Below are 22,097 nucleotides of genomic sequence, written 5' to 3' on the forward strand. Positions count from 1 at the left end.
TGCCAATGCAGAGACGCAGAAGATGAGGATTCTATCTCTGGATCCAGAAGATCTCCTGGAGTAGGAAGTGGCAACCCGTTCCAATATTCTTGCCTGGAAAATCGCACGGACAGAGGAGCCTGGTGGGCCACAGTCCATGGGGTCAAAAAGAGTCGGACACGACTGAGCACGAGAGTACCTCCCTACTGAGAGGGTGGTCCCCACGTCAGCAGTACCAGCGTCACCTGGGAGTGGCTTAGCAATTCAGATTCACAGGCCCCATTCAGACAAGGGCCCCAGGTGACTCACTTGATGCTGAAGTTTGCAACGCACTGCTCTGAGGCAGCTCACTGCCAGATAGAATCTTCTGGTGGAGCCCAAACAGGTGAGCCGCTATGGGAGCAGTTTTAATCACACACTGAATACATCTTGTGGGCAGTCATGCTATGTGACACTCCACCGCATAAGCTGGGTATTGAGCCCATTTTACGGGTCGTCATCTGTAAACAGGCTCAGAAAAGGCTCCGAATTTATCAACTAATTCAGTGTTCTGCAGAGCCTTGATGGTTGCCAGTTTTCATGACGTCTGGAGACTGTTTTAGAACTGCTGCTTTCTCCAGACTGTGGGCTGAAGGTTCCCTGCACTTCAAATGTGAATCCAGCCCACGGCACTGTGTTACTGGCTTTGAACTTCAGTTCTCTGTTATCAGGGGACAGTGGATGAAGTCTGAAAGACTCCTGTTCTGTTATTGCAGAAATAACAGCCCTGAAATACTGGCCTTCGAGTCAAGAGCAGCTGTTGCTATTTAAAGGCTCCCCTCCCCCCATGGAGAATCTGATGAAAGCGAGAAGAAATGCCCACAGGTGCCTCACTTTGCAGAGTTTTAGGGGTTTCAGAGTCTCCTGGAAGGTCATCCATGGGTGCAAGGCTGAAAAAGCTCTACTTAAGAGGCAGTGCCAAGGAGTGCCAACAAGCGGGGCTGTTAGCAGAACACAAGGCAATTCTGGCGAGTTCAAGATCAGTGCCCCAGCCCTCACCCCATCTTTAGAAAGGGGGGGGGGCATAAGAAGTCTCTCCCACTCCAGCAACCATGACTCCTTAGCCTGCAAGAGAATAAACTTTTCCTAAACAGTCCAGCTCCATGGGACCTGTGTATTCAAGCAGGCATTTTTCAAAAACAGTAGCTCAAGGGACTTCCCTGGTGGTCCAGTGGTTAAGAATCTGTCTTTCAATGCAGGGGGCGTAGGTTTGATCCCTGGTCAGGGAACTAAGATCCACACTGTGTCCCATGGCTGGGGGGAGAAGGTAGCTTGAACCAAAACTTTTTCAAAGGGGTTGGTAAACTTTTTCTTTCCCTCCCAAAGCAAGAAAAGCCCAGGTTGTCATTTACCCCACAGAAGCAGAGCACTTCTAAAATAAATGTTCCCTTTAACAGTTGGAAATGAATTCCTGACAAGGCGGAGGGGCGGGCTGCTTCCTTTAAGGAGATGCTGAACACCTGATGCAGAATGAAGTGGGTGTGAAGGCCAGGCCAGAAATAGCTTCATTAACATTTCAAACCGGTGGCAAGGTAGATGGAGCCGGTGCTGCTTTTGGTTCAAGGCTTCTGGAAGGCAAATGGGGAGGGAGCAAAAGCCAACTTCGTGTCCCCTAAAACTGTGTTCCCTGTAGTATACACCCACACTTTTATGTAAAATGTAAGCACAGGTAAGACACCACAGGAAAAAAAATCCTGTAAACTCCATAGGAACATAAGCTAATGAAGAACCAGACTTCTTAGGCTTTTAAGAGAAGGTTAAAGTAGGGGGAAAAAAAAAACTAAGCTCCAGCAATAGACTTGTTTCAGGAACCTTTCTGAACACAGTGAGCTGGGGTAACAGGTGGATTTACTGGTTGAAATAAAAGGGAAGGAAGGAAAGTTCTAGCCCATGCTGTGAAACCACACAGAGATTAAGAAAGTCAATTGTTTTAATGCTTGGTCCTCAGTCATCTTAGTGTAGCTCTTCACAAAGGAAAAACGCTGGCTCCACCTCACGAGTGTGGGGTTGAAGCCTCGGTCGGGGGAAGAGGAACAGCGGCCCAGAGTGCTGAAGAGCTACGACCACACCCGGGGTCCTGCCTTTCTCATAAAGTGCTTAATGGAGCTGTCGGGCCTTGGAGGACCGGCCTGGTCTCCCAGGGGGCTGGAGATGGAAGATTCTGAGGAAAGCCGGCCTTGGAGAAGGCCCCCATGCAGCCATTGCCGCATCACTGGCCTTGGGCCAGAGCTCAGCCCAGTGAGGCTGAACTGAAGGCACGGCAGAGGTGAGCTGGCTGCCACTGTGCAGAGTGGTTTACTGCACAAACCCTACACAGAGAACGCAGGAGCAGCTGGGCAACCCTGCAGTGCTTGTGGAGATGACTCAGAATCTGGAACTTTCTCTGGGATGACGTGGCAGCCTTTTCTCCTTACTCGCTGTGCTCTGATGAGGCCTGTGGAGAGCCCAGGTGAGGGATGGGCATCATTGGTCCATCTGATTACCAAGACCCTGCAAAGAGCAACATGCCTGTCGTCAGTTGATGTGCTTATGGATACGTGTGCACCCACCAGTTGCTGCTTACAGGTAAGCCTGGACCATTTGGGACAAAGGAGGGTTGGGCACTTTCCCCGAGGACATCTGGATGACCCTCCACAACTGAAAGTACTCAGGTAGATCCTAGAGGTACCCAACCTTTCTTGCTCTACAAGTCAAATTTAAGTAGAGTGTGGATACAGATTTCGTCATGCTACATTCTCATAAATAACCTGTGCTTAGTCGCTCAGTCGACTGTGCAACCCCATGAACTGTAGCCCGCCAGGCTCCTCTGTCCATGGGGATTCTCCAGGCAAGAATATTGGAGTGGGTTGCCATGCCCTCCTCCAGGGGATCTTCCCAACCCAGGGATCAAACCTAGGTCTCCTGCATTGCAGGTGGATTCTTTACCAGCTGAGCTACCAGGGAAGCCCTAACTAGCCTGAGACGTCACTGTTTAAAATGGTGCTAGATTTTAAAGGGTGAGTCCATCTGAAGAAAAGTATGAAGCAAATGTTAGTACGGATGGTCCAGAAATGGAGTGGATGATGAGAGTGGTGTGTGACCGCCCGGGTGGACAATACACCTAAATGTGCTGGGTTCTCACCACTGGTACAAGAGGCAGGTGAGGTCAGGTGCTTTGGCCTGCCTGCTGGGAGTTCAGGAGGCGGCCTACCTGCTCATAGTCTTCCACGTATTTATATTTCTTCTCTCGATAGTAGTATCTCTTCTTCATGCAGTAGAGGACTATGACGTCACACAGCACTGTGGCCTGAACGTGGCGCAGGGCAACAAAGAATGAGCCAAGTTGCTGTGGTCTCTGCTCTTCTGTGCGTGCCCCTTCCCATGACACCTGGGATCCTCCAAGGAAAGGAAAGGCTCCCCCATCTCTTGGGGCAAACGATTAGGCCCCAAGGGGCATGGTCTTAGAGAATGGCAGGTGGAGGCAGCAGGATGGGGAAAGGGAAACAAGGCTGGAGGGCTGAGTCTAGAAATAAGTCTGGAGTCAAGGGGAAGGACTGGGGTGGCAGTGGAGAGCCTCAATTTGCTGTGGTAGCCACTGCTGGGAGGGCTGAAACTCTGGGGCAGGGTGGGGGGTGGGGATGAGTAACTGCAAAGTCTAAATGAGCCACTCACCACCCCTAAGAGCGCCAAGCCGGAACCAATGTTGATCATGGTGGGGATGATGTCAAATTTCCCAGCCTGCGAGCGATAGGAGAAAAAGAAAAAGTTGTGATGGGGGTAGAGAGTGGGCCCTCTGCCCCCCGACCAACCCAGAAGAAGACTACTGGGCTCTAAACAAGGGGAGCCGGTGGCCAGGCTACCTTTCCAAACACAATGATGTCAAAGCGGATGCCATACGCTTTGATGAGCGTGCGGCGCTCAGCACCGTTCAGGTCCCTGTAGTACTTGGCAAACCTGTGGAGAGAAGGCCAGGCTACAGTGCAAAGGCACAGGCGGCCTGAGACAGCATCTGGATCCTGGCAAGGGTTGTCAGAGTGAACTGCTGAGGCCCTGGCGGAGTTGGCACGGGCTAAGGATTCACTCAAGCCTGCATGCTGTATAGACCACACTCTAGTATTCTTGCCTGGAAAATCCCATGGATGGAGGAGCCTGGTAGACTACAGTCCATAGGGTCGCAAAGAGTCGGACACAACTGAGCAACTTCACTTCACGTCTTCTAGCTCCTCAAGGCCTTTCCTGGCTAATGTGAGCCATGTGGGAGAAGGGCTGGCCTGCTGAGGAGGAGGGCGCCTGGGCCCACAGTGCAGAAGGCCTGGAATGCAGGCAGAAGGGCATACAAAGAGATCCCCCATCTGTCATCTCTGTCACCTGCTACGACTTAAAACCAGAACTTCCTCCTCTGAAAGTCCTTCCTGACACTGCTGAGCCCCCTGCCTCTCTGAGAAAGGAGACCGTGGCCACTAATAAAAGGTGGCCAGGCAGCAGCAATCATGAAGACTGCTTTGTGGGTGGGAAAGACAGCATCAGCATTGGACCTTTTTTTTTTTAAATTAAAGAACCTTTGACCCATCAGTAGGAAGAGTAGATGAAAAAAATGTGGTATGTCCACACAGTGGAATATTATTTAGCCATAAAAAGAGAGGTACTGATAAATGCTACAACGTGGATGAACCTGGAAAAAAATGATGCTAAGTGAAAGAAGCCAGTCACAGAAGGCCACCCCTATGATATGAGTCCCTTCCTATGAAATTCAAGAATCAGTAAATTAGGTAGATTACTGGTTGCCAGGGGCTGAGGTAGATGGAAGGATAGAGAGGTGAAAGCTTAAGAAGCTGGGGTTTCTTTCTGAGGTGATGAAAACATTCTAAAATTGCAGTAATCATTGCACAACTCTGAATATGAATATGCTTTAAAAAAAACCCTCTGAATTCTACTTTAAATGGGTGAACTGTGTAGAATATGAACTATATCTCAATAAAGCCACTTAAAAAGAACAAGAGAGGGAATGTTGTGGGGAGAACCACTGAGATTTTTACCATTTGCTGCCCATGTTACACAGGGGATCCACCAGGAGCCTAAGCTGTGGCCTGAGATCTGTCTGGCTCCCAACTTCCATGCTGTGGTCCAGGCCTGGGGAACTCAGGTGGGACTAATGCTGACAGGTGTCCTTGTGAGGACTTTTCTCTGTTCTGGGGTTCCAGCCCAAGCTGGAGGGTTTTCCACAGTGGTTTCTACAAGAACTGTGTAACCACAGAGATAGAGCAGTGCAAATCAGACTTCCTTATTAGGAAAAAATGTAAGTATCTTCCCTTCTAATCAGTGAACCAGATGGTTCAAAAGGACAGCAGATCCTGCATGCATTTGATTCCACACATCATCACTAGGCTTCTCTGATAGCTCGGTTGGCAAAGAATCTGCCTGCACTGCAGGAGACCCCGGTTAGATTCCTGGGTCAGGAAGATTCACTAGAGAAGGGACAGGCTACCTACTCCAGTATTCTTGGGCTTCCCTTGTGCCTCAGCTGGTAAAGAATCTGCCTGAAATCGGGAGACCTGGGTTCTATCACTGGGTTGGGAAGATCCTCTGGAGAAGGGAAAGGCTACCCACTCCAGTATTCTGGCCTGGAGAAGTCCATGGACTTTGTAGTCCATGGGTCCCAAAGAGTAGGACAGGACTGAGCGACTTTCACGTCACTTCACTTCATCACCACTAGAGGGCGATAAGTGCAGGACAAGAGCACCATTCTTCATTCTTGCTGGGAGAATTCCACAGACGGAGGAGCCCGGCAGGCTATACAGTCCACAGGGTCACAAAGAGTCAGACGTGACTGAAACGACTTAGCACACAACAGCACAGCCTGCTCAGATGGTCCTCCCTGGTGCTTGGTTTTGGTGTGGAAAATGCAACAAAGACCGCATGAAAATGTACATGGTGCAGATTTCATTGGGTCAAGGAAGTGACAATTGTCAGCCAAAAAGTGACTGGTCCCTCAGCCCTCTCCTCAGATTACCAGCTGCACTGGTTTGAATACTGTCCCCCAAGTTCATGTCTACCTAGAACCTGTGGGTGCGACCTTACTTACAAATAGGGTCTCCGCAGATGTAATCACAGTTAAGATGAGGTCATACAGGATTGGGGTGGACCCCAAATCCTATACAACTGGTGTCCTTATAAAAGATGAAGGACACACAGGGACACAGACACAGAAAGGAGGAGGCCATGGGATGACAGAGGCAGAAACTGGAGCGATGCATCTGTAAGCCAGGGACCACCAAGGGTTGTCAGGAGCCATCAGAAGCAGGAAGAGGCCAGGAGGTACACTGGCCTGTATATACAGGAGCCTGGCCTGCAGATGCACTGATCTGAGGCTTCTGTTCTCCAGAATTGTGAGAACAGAGTCCTGCCACTTGGAGCCAGCCAGTTTGTCGTCGTTTGTTAGGGCAGTCCTGGGGAACGAATGCACAGCACTTCCCACACGGATGTACCAGCAAAGGCCTTTCCTGAGACGAAAACCTGTATCCCTGCTCCTTGGAGATTCTAGGGGCCAGATCACCTAAGAAGCCAATTCACGAGTCAGGCCCCAGAGGCCTTTGGACTGGAGGACCACAGACTCAGCCATTCCTCAGAATTAGTGGCACGGTCCTGGTGGAGGCTGGTCTGGGAAAGCTAAAGCAGGCAGACTCTCCTGGAGGCAAGAAAAGGCAGGGAGGGCTCTCACGGGTTGGAATGCCACAGGGGCGAGGCCCTGCTTGGACCACTCTCCCTGGAGCATGCCTCCCCTCCTGCCCTTGGTCTTGGGTGGGCGTGGAGGCCCCCACTGGGGAGTGATCCAGTTGCCATCGCCCCCAACACATGAGGCATGGGGCCCAAGCTCGCACCCACCTGAAATTGTAGCCTGGGGATACGTTGTGGGCCAAGTCACGGGTGTCTAGGCGGCGGAAGGAATACCTGGGCAGGCAGAAGGAGGCGGCCCTGTCCAGGTTGCAGTTCCACTTGATCTGGATGCCCATGATGCCTCCCTGTGGGGTGCGAGCAGAGCCCGTTCTAGAAGGTGATGTGTCAAAGGTCGTGCTAGAACAGCCAGGACTGGGACTTCTCTGGTGATTCAGTGGCCAAGACTCTCCACTCCCAAAGCCAGAGGCCTGGGTTCAATCCCTGATCAGAGAACTAGGTCCCACAACTAAACACCCTGAATGAGGCAGCTAAGGACCCCGCATGCCACAGTGTAGATCCCATGCACTCCAACTAAGACCATGTGTGCATGCTAAGCTGCTTCAGTCATGTCCGACTCTTTGCAATCCCATGGACTGTATCCCGCCAGGCTACTCTGTCCATGAGATTCTCCAGGCAAGAATACTGGAGTGGGTTGCTATGCCCTCCTCCGGGGGATCTTCCCCACTCAGGGATCAAACCCGGGTCTCTCACATTGCAGGCGGATTCTTTACCAGCTGAGCCACCAAGGAAGCCATAACTAAGACCTAGTACAGCCAAATAAATAAATACATAATTTTTTTTTTTTTAAAGAAAAGCCAAGACCTGCACCCACCTCAATGGCTATGTCCTGGAAGCTGTGCCCTGCGCTTTCCACAATTTTTCCAAGTCGGAATATGGGGCAGAAGGGATCTGTTTTCGCATCATAAATGCACGTTTTGAGGTAGGCGGTGGTGATGTTGGGAAGGATATTCCTCCTAAAGTCAGGAGGAAGCAGAAAATAGGAGCGAGGAAAACCTCAAAGAAGAGCCAGAAGTTTCTCCAAGACATTGGTGAACTCACACGGCTGGTCGCCACTTACTTGCTGAAGTTAAATTTGGGATACCAGATGTTGTTCTTAACCAAAAGAGTGAAGTTTTCTGCAGCCTTTAAAAAAGCAGGCCTGAAAAAAATTATAACATATTGTTAATAAAAGTACAAACATATGTACACTCCTAATATACCTAGGTAATATTTTTAAGCAGCAGACACACGTGTGTCTTACAATATCACTTTGCCAAAAAAAAAGTAAAACATTTCTCATGGGTTTGTTTTTTTTTGCTACTCTCCTTTGCATAAACACTAGGTCAAGAGAGGAGACAGTAAACCAAGGTTTCTGGTTTCTTCCAAGCACAGAAGGGCAGGGCCTTTTCCTTGACGCCATGGGAATTTAAGAACCTGAGGAACAGTTACCGACCTGGGTGGGAGGGGCAGGGCCTCCTGGCCTCCCTAGCAATCACTGGGTCTGGCAGGTGCTGGATTTCAGGGCTTACCTCAGGTGTCCGCAACAGATCTGGTTTAACAAGTGAAAGCAAAGGTGAGTTCACCTAGAGGCTGGAAACAGCATGTGGCTCGAGACTGCTGCTGCACCACCTCTTCCCGGAAGTGCCACGTCAGCTTCTGCTGACGGCAGGAGCAGAATCTGTCCCGCGATGGGGGGCGGGTACTCTGCCTTAGGGCATTTCTACAGGGGAATGTGGTACTGTGAAGTGACCCCTCGGTGGAGGAGGCCCCCGGACCCTGGTCGAATTTTTTTTTTTTTTTTGGCTGCATCACCTGGCATGCAGAATCTCTGTTCCTCGACCAAGGATTGAACCTGTGCCCCCTGCAGCGTAAGTGCAGAGTCTTAGCCACTGGACCACCAGAGAATCCCTCAACTCACCTTTTTTTTTTAATTGACATTCATTTCGAAATAAAACTTTCCATCATGACTATAAAAAAATATCATTTGCCACAAGTCAGAGGTCATCATTCAAATACATATAACTAAGTCAGAACAATGTCATTACAAACTGTGGTTCCCATTTTGTCGTGTACTGAGCCTGGGGCTTGTTCTTGGTGAGAAATGGAAATCAGTGAGGGATACAGACTCCTGACCAGCACCTCCTCCTTGACATTGGCTCAGGGCTGAGTAAGAGTGAAGACAGGAATGCCTTTCTCTCCATGTGACTCAGTGTTATTTCATGTTATCAGTAAACACTTAAAAACCATCCTACACTGATGTAATCTATAATAGCGCTGTGCAGTGAAAATATACTGTGAGACACAAAGTGTTAGTCGCTCAGCTGTGTCTGATTCTTTGCAACCCCATGGACTGTACCCTGCCAGGCTCCTCTGTCCATGGAATTCTCCAGGCAAGAATACTGGAGTGGGGTGCCATTCCCTTCTCCAGGGGATCTTCCCAACCCAGGGATCAAGACACAAACTGTGTTGTAATTTAAGTTTCCTGATAGTCACATTAAAAAGTAACAAGTGAAATGAACTTTTCTATAATAACTCAATGTGTCTAAAATAATATTCCAACACGTAAACAACAAAGAATATTATTAATGAGATACTGTGATTTGGTCGCTAAGTTGTGTCTGACTCTTGTGACCCCATGGACTGTACCCCACCAGGCTCCTCTGTCCACTGTATTTCCCAGGCAAGAATACTGGAATGGGTTGCCATTTCTTTCTCTAGGGGGTCTTCCTGACCCAAGGATGTAACTGACATCTCCTGCATTGCAGGTGGATTCTTTACTGCTGAGCCATGAGGGAAGCCCTAATCAGATATTACATATCCTTTTCTTAAATAATTTAAAGTATGCAAAACCTGGAGTGTATTTTGGAGCTCATTTTGGACCCAGCTGCATTTCCTCCTTCCTTTCTTTCCTAGGCATGCAGCATGTTAATTTCCTGGCCGTGATGGAACCCATGACCCCTGCATTGATAGCACGGAGTCTTAACCACCTACTCACCAGGTAAGTCCCCCAGGCTGCATTTCAAGAACTCAGTAGCCACACGTGGCCACCAGCTCCATAAGGTCCTTTCCAGCCCCAGAACGCTAGGATTCCTTGTCTTGTGGAATTCCCTTCCGTAGCCGGAGCTGCTGCCCTCAGCAACCTGCAGATCTCAACACTGTCTTGTGTTGAGACACACTCAGGATGATGTTCATCTGGTTACCTGCTCCCCTGGGCTTATCTAGGCCTCAGTCTGAATTCTGAGTAAGGAAGGCCTCCAGGTTGCTAGCGATTCCAGACTCCAAAAGCGTTACCTCTAGCTCCACCCACTCACAGCACAGATGATCACAGTTAGGCTGTGTTACTCAATGTTACTCAAGGCAACCTTGAACCTGCTCTAGTTTATCAAATACATGTCCATGAACATTAATAATCTTCCTGCCCAGCATCTGCTCCCCTTTTTTCTGGTAACAGAACTCCATGCTTCCTTTAGAATCCACTCAGCCTGTGTCATCTGGGTGGATCTGACTTCACCTCTAGCCAGGAAGGCCTGTGACCCAGGCCCGAGTCATAAGCAAAATCCATCCCCCAACCACAGGAATGGGCTGGATGGGTTGACAGATGTGGCTGAAGATGTAAAGACGGACAGGTCTAGAATCTCTATGGGTTTTCCAGGTGGCATAGTGGTAAAGAATCTGCCTGCCAATGCAGGAGACTCAAGAGACACAAGTTTGATCCCTGGGTTGGGAAGATCCCTGGGAGGAAGGCATGGCAACCCACTCCAGTACTCTTGCCTAGAGAATCCTCATGGACAGAGTAGCCTGGCGGGCTACAGTCCATAGGGTTGCAAAGAGTCGGACATGACTGAGCACACACAGAACCTCTATGGACAGCTGGACAGGGAGACCTGGGATACGTCCTGGGTCCTGGGAATGAAGCTAACAAGGAAGAAAGCAGAGGCCAGAGGTGGAGACTCAGACGCTGTCCCCTGAGGCCCAGATCTAGCCATGCTGGGATCTCTGTGGTTAGCTGAACAATAAACCGCCCCCACTGTGAATGCATGTGTGTGAGCATGCGTGTGTGTGTGTGTGTGTGTGTGTGTGCACATACCCGCTAAAGGCCCTGAGAACTGTTTCCTGTCAGTTACTTGCAACTGACAGATTTCTAACATAGAAATAAGTCATCTGCACTCTTATCATGGGTGATAAACACCGTGGCCCATCCGCCACTGATGGTTCAGAACCGTCAGCCCAGGGAAGCCTGCCAGCACAGGCTGACACTGAGAGCACAAAGCCCAATTCCCGGTTGCCTCCCCCAAGCCCGAGACCCAGCCTTGAGGACACTTGCGTTCCTTGAGTAGGACTCACTTTGGCACTTCTGTGTCGTCCTCCACCGGGCACCAGGCTGCCACCTCACATGTCTTCAAGGTCCCATTGAATGACACGCACCTCCCTGTCGAGACTCCTACAGGGGAGAGGGGCACCCAGGTCTGTGGGGGTCTTCTACTTTCTACTTTGTGAGTCAGAGTGGAAGCTCTGCCATGCATCCTATGCAGTCAGTCTCAAGCTATTCCAATCCTGGGATTTACACTGTCCAGAGATTCAAACTGGAGGAAAAGATCTGCCTGAGACCTAGCCACATCTCTGCTTTGCCGATCACAGGGTGATGCTGAGCCACGGGACAGGGCAAGATCTGGGATGGTTTCTGGGGTGCAAAGGACAGAGATGAATTTCGAGAGGGTCCCGGGAGCCCCGTCTCGGTCATGTGAAGGCACTGGGGGGTTTGGGGGATTCCTCCACCACGGAGATCTCCCTCTGAGAGGGCCCCTCCCCCACCACGGGGAGGCAGTCTGGTTGGAGGCTGCCCTCCCCAGCCTAAGTGTCTCCTGTGGGGTCATGGTCACAGATTCATACCGCTGCTGTGGGTGCCTGCAGAGCCGGCAGTGCAGTTGGCATCAGTTTCACACACAGTGGTCTTACCCGGGATCTGGAGGAGGAAGAACCAGTGAAAACAGGTTTCACACAGCCTGGCCCCACCTACTGAGGGACAAGGATGGAGATGGGGGTATGAGGCCCAAGGCTCTTCTCCAAGAAGCTCCCTACCTCAGGACAGAGGCCTTGCGTCTGATTCATGGTGATGACCATGTTGGTCATGATGAAGACAGAATTTTCCTCCTGCAGAGAGGGCAGAGGGGAGACAGAGCTGCGTGTGACCTTCAGGGGAGCCAGGCAGAGCCACAAGGAGGGTCGGATATTATTAAGACAGCACCTTTCACTCCTCCCACATGCCACACCAGAAGTAGTTAAACACTGATCTTAGGGTCTCCTGTTCTTGCCTATGACAGTTTATAACCGACTGGAAACAGGGACTCAAACACCTGCACATGTGTTCACAGCAGCAGCATTTACAACAGGCCAAAGGTGGAAATAACTCTGCATCTATCAAGGGGTGAATGGATAAATAAACTGTCTAATGGGTGAATGGATAAACAAACTGCAGTCCACACCTGTGATGGAATATGACTCAGCCATACAAAGGAGCAAAGCACGGACATGGCTACAAGGTGGATGAACTTCAGAATATGACGCTGAGTCCAAGAAGTCAGATACAAAAGGCCGCGTAGTCTGTGAGCCCATCGATATGAAATGTACAGAAGAGGCAAATCCAGAGACAGAAAGTAGGTTAGTGGGTGTAATGGGGTCGGGGTTGGGGGGAAGGTGGACGAGAAGGTGATAACTTAATGAGTGTGGGGTTTTCTTTCAGACTGATAAAAATGTTCTGGAGCTAGATTGAGGTGATGTTGGACATCCCTGTGAATGTGCTAAATGCCACTGAATTTGTCATTCTGAACTGGTTAATAATGCAATACGTGAATTTCACCTCCATTAAAAAAAAAAATAAAACATGTCTACACTCTGAAACAGTTCCTTAATAAAGCTTGACTTGTTGAGGGAAAAGAGCCAAGAAGTGCCTGGAATATCCTTTGCCAACTGGACTACCTCAGAGGCCCAGAAACATGAGAGCGCAAGTTTGGCTGGTTCTCTTTCCTAACAGGAACTAAAGTAAATACATCAAACATACTATACAGAAGACCCAATCAGGGTTAGCCACTGACACTTCTCCCTTAGAGAAGGTTCTGTTTCCTCCTCTCAAGGCAGCCCACCAGGCTCCCCCATCCCTGGGATTCTCCAGGCAAGAACACCGGAGTGGGTAGTGACCTTCTAGTACATGGAATAAAAGACAAAGGTCCTTCAAATTCAAGTTGGACCTTCCACAATGGCCACTGATACTCTAAAATGAAATGCTCTGAGCAGTTCACACTTCCAGGAAGAGCAGTCAGTGCGGGGAGCCATCAAGGAAACTCAGGGACCAAAGAGTTTCCAGATGTCTCCACCCCCAGGTCTGACAAGGTGGTGGAAGCTCTGGGAACAGTTGGCATCTTTCAAGGACACATGGAACGTGAAGTCGCTCAGTCATGTCTGACAAGGTGATGGAAGCTCTGGGAACAGTTGGCATCTTTCAAGGACACATGGAACGTGAAGTCGCTCAGTCATGTCTGACTCTTTGAGATTCCATGGACTGTAGCCTACCAGGCTCCTCAGTCCATGGAATTTTCCAGGCAAGAGTACTGGAGTGGGTTGCCATTTCCTTCTCCAGGGGATCTTCCCAACCCAGGGATCAAACTCAGGTCTCCTGCACTGTAGGCAGACGCTTTACCGTCTGAGCCACCAGGGAAGCCCCTTTCAAGGACAGGCCTGGAGCAAAGCATGTTAGGAGTGGAGGAAATGGCTGGAGGGGGAGGCATGATGATGGGGCAGGAGACCCGGGGCAGGTGCCCTGTCAGGCTCCCATGTTCCATACACAGACACATTGCTCGCTCGGTGTTTACAGAAGACTGCTCCCACATCGCTCCTGAGTTAGACCTGAACCAGTCAGTGAGATTTACTTTTTGTTTCCTATTTCTTATCTCCTTTAAGTTTAAAGAAATTTCGGTCTGGAGGTGAGCTGAGTAGATGTGGTGCAAACAGATATTTGTGTTCCGTCTTTGGAGAAGCAGAAGGGTATCGTGAGAGCTTGTGAGGAGAACCCTGCAGAACTCACGTGGACCCCAGCCCTGATCTGAGATGGAAGGAGAAGTTGCTGTATTTTCCCTTCTACCAAGGGCCACAAGCAGGGTGCTGTATCCTTCTGCGTGTTCAGTAAACAGGCTGAGCGTGATATTCCTAGAACCTGCCTCGATGAGGCTGTGGCTTTGCAGGAAGCAGAGGTCTCTCTGTCGGGACAGGCGCCTACAGGACCAGCTGCCTCCAGCAAACTATAAATCCTCTGTTCCATTTGACCTTTATGGCTCCATTAGCTCTGACTTCTCTCTGGGCATCCCCCTAGACCCTTTCCTTGAGAAGGCAAAAGGAAAATGAACACACTTGAAGAAAAAAAAGAGTTTCTAAAGTCCTTGCTCTGAGCCAAGAGTTGGCAGCTTATCTGCACCTGGCCAGCCCAGTCACCTGAGCATGGGGGCCATCTGGAAAGATATGTGGGGACTGGCTACGGATCACAGTCATATCATGGTTAAAGAGAGTCAATATTTAACTTGGAGCTTGTGGATTAACAGATGGAAGACTACGATGCTGTGTCAGCTTCTTCCCTTCCCTTTGTTCCTGATGGAATCCCATGTGGGTAGGTGTGGGTAGGTCTGTTTCCTTCTTGTTTGGCTTTGGGTCTCTAATGGCTGGGGCTTCCCAGGTGGCTCAGTGGTAAAGAATCTGCCTACAATGCAAGAGATGTGGGTTCGATCCCTGGGTAGGGAAGATCCCTTGGAAAAGGAAATGGCAACCCACTCTAGAATTCTTGCCTGGGAAATCACATGGACAGAGGAGCCTGGTGAGCTACAGTCCATGGGGATGCAAGAGTTGGACACAACTCCACAACTCAACAACAACTCTAATGACTGAAAAGATCTACCTTGCAGGTTTACAACAATAAAGTTAAATCATAAAATGTGGAAAGGTGAAAGTTTCACCTGCACTTTTCCCAGGATTTAAAACATATGCTTTTTCACCTTTCAGGGCCTGAGACAGACCGAGATGTCCATATGGAAAGCTTCCTATGTTTAAGCCAGCCATGTTTTAGGGCTGAAGAAACACAGCTGATTGAATATTGCCTGTGGGACCCTAAGCCAAAAAGAGGCCTGTCTACTCTGCTTTCTTGGACTAGAACAATCAGTGTGGGCACTGGTGATCATTAGCACTCTGGGCATGCCGATCACCAGTCAGGTGGGCAAAGTCAAAGGGAAAGCAGTGAACTACAGGCCTGAGCTTTAAAAGACAGAGTCACAGTGGGAGGCTTACCTGAGCTGGAATCACATAATCAGCTACATCCCAGATCCGGAATCCAAGTTTAGAGGTGTTGGTCATGGTGACGCCCTTGGCTTTCACAGTAACTGAGCTGACCACAGAGTCTGTTTCCTGGTAACCCTTTTCCCACACAAACACCCACCTATAAAATAAAACAGGTCTCTTAAATTGCAGATATGGAGAGCCTACTGGACAGTGAGTTGCTGTCAGAAGTCAGAAACAGATGGTTTCGCAACAGTCACTATATAAATAAATATTACCTCATCCTGTGACTGATAACACAATTAGATAACTGAGAAGTGTTCAGTCTCTTTTTGAAGGAAGAATTACCTTTGATCACATTTGGAAAAGAGATCACAATTTCACCAAGAGGAACTGAATCAGGAAGTTAAGAGATGGTGTTTTTCTTTTTTTTCTTTTCCAAATCCCCTAAATTCAGATCCTGAGTCAGATTTGATCACAGCAAGACATATAAAAGCAAAGCATTTACTGCTTAAAAATCCTCATAACACAGGCAGACAACCCTCCACAGGAACCCTATAAAGCTACACTGCCCAGGAACTTCACTGGTGGCCCAGTGGTTAAGAATCTGCCTGATAACACAAAGGACATGGGTTCAATCCCTGGTCAGGGTAGATTCCACATGCCTTGGGGCAACTAAGCCCGTGTAACACAACTACTGAGCCAGTGCTCTAGAGCCCATGCTCCGCAATAAGAAAAGCAACCACAATGAGAAGCCCGAGCTCTGCAGCGCAGAACAGCCCCCACTTGCCGCAACTAGACAAAGCCGGTGTTGCAGCAGTGAAGACCCAGTGCAGCCCAAAATAAACTGATTTAAAAAAAAAGCTGCATTGCCCAACAGAAATACAACACAAGTCATATATGTAATTTAAACATTTCTAGTAGCGATGCTAAAAAGAAACAGGTAAAATTAATTTTAATGATGTATTTTATGTAACTCAATATATCCAATATATCTTAACATTATCAATATAAGTTGTGTTAATATGATATTTAACTTTTTTTTCGTACTATGCCCTTGAAATCTGGGGTGCATTTTACAGTGACAGCACATTTTGATTCGGAGCAGGAATACTTCAAATGCGCAACAGCCTCATGGGACTTCTGGCTTCCATACAGTACAAGTGCCAGTGTACTGTGTGTAGTCTAGAACTTTAAGATACCCCAGAGTAGGTGTAAACTGATCCTCCTACGAGCAGCAAAAGCCAAAAGGAAAAAGCTGCATGACAATTCCTGATTCCAAAGGTCCAACCTAGCACCGTGAGTTTAGTGAACCCATTAGCGGTGGTGGTTTAGTCACTAAGTCGTGTCTGACTCTTGAGACCCCATGGACTGTAGCCTGCCAGGCTCCTCTGTCCATGGGATTTTCCAGGCAAGAATACTGAAGTGGATTGCCATTTCCTTCTCCAAGGGATCTTCCTGACCCATGAGTCGAACCCAGGTCTCTTGCATTCCAGGCAGATTCTTTACCGACTGAGCTATGAAGGAAACCCAACCCATTAGTAATGGGTTTCAAAATTGAGGGGTCCATCCCAATCACTGGGTTGGTTGTGACGATACTTTGTGACTTAATGAATCCAAACCTGGGGGTTGGCCAGGTGGTTGTGATGTAGACTCCATACCTGGAAAGCCATTTTAGTGAACACTGTCAGTACCTACTGCTGCTGTGCCGATGGATGGTTAGAAGCCAAACCTGCCAGATCATGTGGATTCTTTCAGGCAGTGTTAACAGATTCCGAGCCCCACCCCAGTGGAGGGGGGTGGATTCCTGTTACCGTTAATTCCACAGATGAGTCTCTCATGATCAGATAGGTTTGGGAAACACTAAGACACTGGTTCCTAAACTTTGCTGCACATCAGAATCACCTGGGGAGGTGGTCATACTCTACAGCACTTCAATCAGAAGATCTGGGTCTGAGAGCCGGTAATCAGTATATTTTAAAGATCCCCAAATGGCTCTATGTGCAGTTTGGGGAACACTGTATTAGGCCTTTTAACAAAACAAAACAAACAAACAAAAAATGATGCAGCAGATAACATCTGTCAGCTCAGCACCTGTACACACTCCAGGTGGACCATGAAGGCGGGCCCAGTTGGTAAATTAATTTCCACCTCCTGGCTAGAGTTTAATTTTAGTGTAATGGGTACACCAATTAACGTTAAGCACTCGGTAAGGACTTATGGTGGCAGGATAGGTAAGCAAAGAGGGCAGCATGGCAAATGATGAGGTTAGGGCTGGTGCTTATACCAAAGACTCCAACAACCCCACAATATGAAGGAAATGAACTTTAAGTGATTTTTCAAAGTGTGACCTGGTATCTTGGGTTACCACATGATGCTCAAAGGAAAGGACAGGAAGCCACAGAGCCCAAAGGAACCAAGTGGAAGTCTCAAAACTTGGCTTCTGTCAGCTGACCATCAGAATGGGAAGTGAAGAGCAAAGAGTGAGAGGTTTAGGGCGAAGCCCTCCCAGCCCCCGTCAAAGGCCATCGGGGAGCAAGTGAGAAGGGCAAGAAGCAGGAATGGCGAGGATGAAGGTCTAGCTAGGCTTTGCCTTCAAGACACAACATCAAAGCAGTCTCCGGACCCAGACCCGGGACAGAGCCGGTCCCCCTCGAGGCTGGGGGTGGAGTGGAGTAGATGGAGGATTCGGGGAGTGGGGATATGTCACAGGCTTCGGGTCGCTGTCCCCAGGACCCCACCTGGAGGGCGCTCGCGGGGCTCAGCCGAGGACCTAGGCCAGGATGAGCAGGTGCGCGGCCGGGACCCAGGAGGAGTTCCCGGCCTTCGGGCCACGCCCTGACCCCAGGACCCCCGCGAAGCGGATGCCCGCGGCCGCGCTCACCCGATGACGTAGGCCAGGATGAGCAGCTGCACCGTGCGGTTCATGAGCCCCACTTTACGGCTGCGGATGAGCACGATGCGCGGCGTGTCGTACTCGAACAGGAAGGCCCCCAGCACCGTGCAGCAGCCCGTCATGGCGCCGCCGCCGCGCCGCCCGGCTCTGCGCTCTAGGCCCGGTTGCCGGCCCCGCCGCCGCGTCCCTGCCCGGGAGCCCCGCCTGGAATCGCCGTTCGCGGTGGGGAGGGCCCGGAAGGAGGCGGCGCTGACCCTGAGGGGACGGGGCCGGGCGGAAGGCGTGACCTGCCCCTCGGGTACGAGTGCTCAGCCGCCTCAGGGGGGCCGGAGGACAAGCCACCTTCTCAGGGGGAATGAGCCCGGGGGCTGAGGTGACCTCCTCCTTGGGAACGAATGATCCCTGAGGAGAGGGGCGAGGGAATAATGGAGCGAGCGACCCCCTTCCAGGGGGATGAACTCTAAGGGGACGAATGACCCCAAGAGGAGGTCCAGGGAGGACCAATGAAGCTCAGGGGAGATAGAGCCCTCAGAGAGTGACCTCCCCCTTGGGAACAAGATACCCTGCCCCCTCACCCCCCACCTTAGACGGGCAATGCGACCCCCGTGGGATGTCTAGAAGTGACTGCAGGCGGAGAGGAGGGAGGCTAAGGATGCGGCAGCTTTGGAGAAAGTGTAGTCCGACTGCAAGTTCAAACTCGTGCAGGCTCCAATGTGGGCGGTGCAGCGGCCGCCTTCTGTATTGCTGGGTGCGGGGCGAGGGGGAGGGGAGTTAGTTGCTCAGTCATGCAGGACTCTATGCGACCCCATGGACGGTAGCCCGCCAGGTTCCTCTGTTTATGGAAATCTGGAGTGGGTAGTCATTCTCTTCTCTATCTCCCCCCGCCCCCGGGAACCCAGAGATCGAACCCCAGTCTTCTGCATTGCAGGTGGACCCTTTACCATCTAAGCCACCAGGGGGAAAAGCCTAAATATTTGGTACCCCAGGAGCTCTTGGCTGGTGGAGAAGGAAATGGCAACCCACTCCAATATTCTTCCCTGGAGAATCCCAGGGAAGGAGGAGCCTGGTGAGCTGCCGTTTATGGGGTCGCACAGAGTCGGACACGACTGAAGCGACTTAGCAGCAGCAGCAAGTAGCTCTTGGCTGGAGCCAGAAACGCTGTAAAATACCCCTCCCCAAACTGAAGGCAGGCACATCCCTACTCCAATCCGGATGCTTCCTAGTTGCAGGACAGAGGAGGAAGCAGCCTGAGCCTGGTGAGGGATTTCTGTGACCATCCTTTGAACTGAGAAAGTTTTATCACAACTTTAGGGAGAATTGGAAAATAGAGGGAAAGTGGAAGGAACACTCACAGTTGCACCACTTGAACATAATTTTCCACCTGTGTTCATTCCCTTCAGGTATGTTTTCATAAGTATGTTTTATATTTAGTTTCATTGATTCGTTCAAGTGTTAATAAACACCTTGCATATACCAGGGACTGTCTAGTGAACAGAACAAACCCAAACATCCTACCCTTATGGAGTAAGTTTTCTAGCAGATAGTTGTATATAATTTGTAAGCATAGTGCTTTCCAGTTCCTAATTCACACTTCATTTTCCATGTTACCGCAGACTTGTCATTATAAATCTATGGATTGTTTCCTCAGTTAGGGATAATTTCCCTAACTGCTCTCATCTGATTGCTTCTAGTTTGTGGATCCTGTGCATAATCTTTGACACACCCTTTTAGTTCTTTTCCTTTAAGTGAGATTCCTAAGCCACATCGCCTTGTTTTCCCAAATATAAGAAGGTGAATAATAAAATTTGAGGAAGACAGTACGTGCCTCTGGAGATGGACCTGTCATGTTAGAGGGAGGAATAGAGCTGCCATCTCCCTCAGTCCAAAATGGCCCCAGGAAAAGGTGGTCATAATTTAAATGGGATTTTATTTCATTCTTTGACAGATATTTACTGAGTGCCTATTGTATGTTGGACAGTGTTCTAGGCATAGGAGGGGAACAGACAGATGAAGTCTCTGCTGAAATGGAACTTTGTGCCGTTGGGGTGGAGGTGGGGCTTAAATTTTATGCAGAAAAGGAAAACTGAGCCACTCAGTTCTCATTGGAAAGAGACTTCAAAATACTTTTCCTTAAAAGTCAAACACATTTCCAGCTCTCAATACTTATCTCGTAGTAATGATGGTCCCTGCCTTACAGATCTGAAATTTAAATGTTTGATTGTGTCCTGAAACAATACTCAGTTAAGAGAAATGTAGAAATAAAAAGCTTTTGTGAGTGCCTAGTTGATAGTGTACCCCTAGGGCCAACCAGAGAAGCTGATCCTGAAAAATAATTAGGAAAAGAAAATTATTTCATTTACTTGCCCTTAGTTCATCTCTTTTAAAAACAGCTTTCTTAAGGCATAATTGACATACAATAAACTGCACATATTTAAAGTATACAATTTTATAAGTTTGACATATGTACACACCCATGAAACCATCACCACAATTAAGATAGTGAATATCCAATATGTTAGCCAGAGTAATTTTAGTGTATAAAGTGAAAGTGACTGCAGATGACAGTTGGGACTTTTTGCATATGTCTTAATCACATTGAGTTCCGTATTGTGTGCCTGAGTATAGTCAGTTATTGAGAAAACCTTGGAAATTTTTCTTGAAAAGATTTTAGTAAAGATAACTCAATAAGGAAAGAATAGTCTTTCCAACAAATGGTGCTGGAACAACTGGATATCTAAACACAAATGATGAATTTGTACCCCTACCTCTTACCATCTATGAGAATTAACTCAAAATGGATCAAAGACCTAAATATAAAAGTTAAAACTATGAGTCATATGCAAACATAGGTGTAAATTTTTGTGACCTTGGATTAGACAGTGGCTTTTTAGGACACCTGCAGTATAGCTGACAAAAAGAAAAAAGATAAATTAACTTCATCAAAATTTAAAACTTTTGTGCATCAAAGGACACTACTGAAAAAAGACAACTCGCATAATGGGGAAAACCATATATCTGATAAGGGTCTAGAATCTTAAATAAGAGTTCTCTAACTCATAACTCATCTGTAAAATGACAAAAAATGGGCAAAAGGTTGGAATAGCCATTTCTACAAAGACGATACACAAATGGCAGTAAGGATATGAAAAGATGTTCAGTATCACTGGTCACTAGGGAAGTACAAATTAAAATTACAGTGAGGTGCCACTTCATCCGACTAGCATGGCTGTAATCAAACCAATTGACAGTCAAAAAGATGGGACTGGAGAAAGTTGGGATATTCACATCCTGCTGGTGGGAAAGTAAAATGGTGCAGCTGCTTTAGAAAAACAGTTTGGCAATTTCTCAATACGTTGAACAATTACCATATGACTTAGCATTTCTACTTCTAGGTATATACCAAGAAAATGAAAAAGATACGTTCATATAAAAACTCATGCATAAATGTTCATAGTAGCATTATTTGTAAGCTCCAAAAAGGGGAATTAACCTAAATGTCCATCAGCTGATGAATGGATAAGTAAATATGGTCCATCTATATAATGAAATCTTCAGCCATGAAAAGAAATGAAACACTCATACATACTACCATGTGCATGAATCTTGAAAACTATGCTAAGTGAAAGAAGCCAAGGACAAAAGGCCACAAATTGTACGGTTCTGTTTTTATGAAATGTCCAGAATAGGCAAATCCATAGAGACAGAAAGTTGATCTGTAGTTGCCTAGAACTAGGGAAACAAAATAATCAGGAGTGACTGCTGCTGAGTTTGAGGTTCCTATTTGGGATCATAAAAATGGTCTGAAAAATAGATAACGGGGATAGTTGCAGAACTCTTGTGAATCTATTAAAAGTCACTGAATTGCACATTTTTAAAAAGGTGGCTTTTATGGTATGTGTGTGTGTGTGCTCATTTCTGTCCAACTCTGCGACCCCACGGACTGTAGCCAGCCAGGCTCCTCTGTCCATGGGAGATGGGCAAGAATATTAAAGTGGGTTGCCATTTCCTACTCCAGGGGATCTCCCAGACCTAGGGATCGAACCTGTGTCTCCTGCATGAGCAGGTGGATTCTTTACTGTTGAGCCACCAGGAAAGCTGTTTATGGTATGTGAAGTATATCAAGTTAAAAACAGAAAGAAAGACACAGGGAGTAGACAGTCAAAGACCTAAAAAAAAA

General features: G+C 48.4%; 2 protein-coding genes across 3 annotated transcripts in view; one reads left to right on the forward strand and one right to left on the reverse strand.

Moving 5' to 3' along the window:
* Positions 1-1,930: 1,930 nt before the first annotated feature.
* P2RX4 (purinergic receptor P2X 4) lies at positions 1,931-18,077 on the reverse strand. Of its 2 annotated transcripts, none has more exons than XM_019977947.2 (12): positions 17,909-18,077; positions 15,037-15,184; positions 11,791-11,862; positions 11,602-11,674; positions 11,056-11,152; positions 7,790-7,870; positions 7,544-7,685; positions 6,880-7,016; positions 3,858-3,951; positions 3,670-3,735; positions 3,209-3,304; positions 1,931-2,508 (listed from the first exon to the last, which is right to left on the reverse strand). In XM_019977947.2, exons 1-12 carry the CDS (start codon positions 18,040-18,042, stop codon positions 2,482-2,484), a joined length of 1,167 nt encoding a protein of 388 aa, XP_019833506.2. In that variant the 5' UTR covers positions 18,043-18,077; the 3' UTR covers positions 1,931-2,481. The 2 variants fall into 2 exon arrangements, with proteins under 2 accessions (XP_019833506.2, XP_070625634.1); XM_070769533.1 differs by lacking the exon at positions 17,909-18,077 and adding an exon at positions 17,766-17,890.
* Positions 18,078-18,085: 8 nt separating this feature from the next.
* Positions 18,086-22,097, forward strand: part of IFT81 (intraflagellar transport 81) — a 222,572-nt gene continuing 218,560 nt past the window's right edge. The window contains exons 1-2 of the mRNA XM_070769526.1: positions 18,086-18,218; positions 19,232-19,320. The gene's annotated coding sequence lies outside the window, so the exon portion shown is untranslated. The remainder of the gene's footprint in view (positions 18,219-19,231; positions 19,321-22,097) is intronic.

Source organism: Bos indicus, chromosome 17 (genome assembly GCF_029378745.1).
Source record: "Bos indicus isolate NIAB-ARS_2022 breed Sahiwal x Tharparkar chromosome 17, NIAB-ARS_B.indTharparkar_mat_pri_1.0, whole genome shotgun sequence".
NCBI lineage: Eukaryota > Metazoa > Chordata > Mammalia > Artiodactyla > Bovidae > Bos > Bos indicus.

Bases quoted from the DNA above. Each gene is read 5' to 3' on its own strand.
- P2RX4 (XM_019977947.2), bottom strand. From the start codon at position 18,042: ATGACGGGCTGCTGCACGGTGCTGGGGGCCTTCCTGTTCGAGTACGAC. The intron at 7,871-11,055 runs GTGAGTCCTACT...AATTTTTTTCAG, and splicing joins GACGACACAGAAGTGCCAAA to GCCTGCTTTTTTAAAGGCTG. The intron at 3,736-3,857 runs GTAGCCTGGCCA...TATCGCTCGCAG, and splicing joins ACATCATTGTGTTTGGAAAG to GCTGGGAAATTTGACATCAT.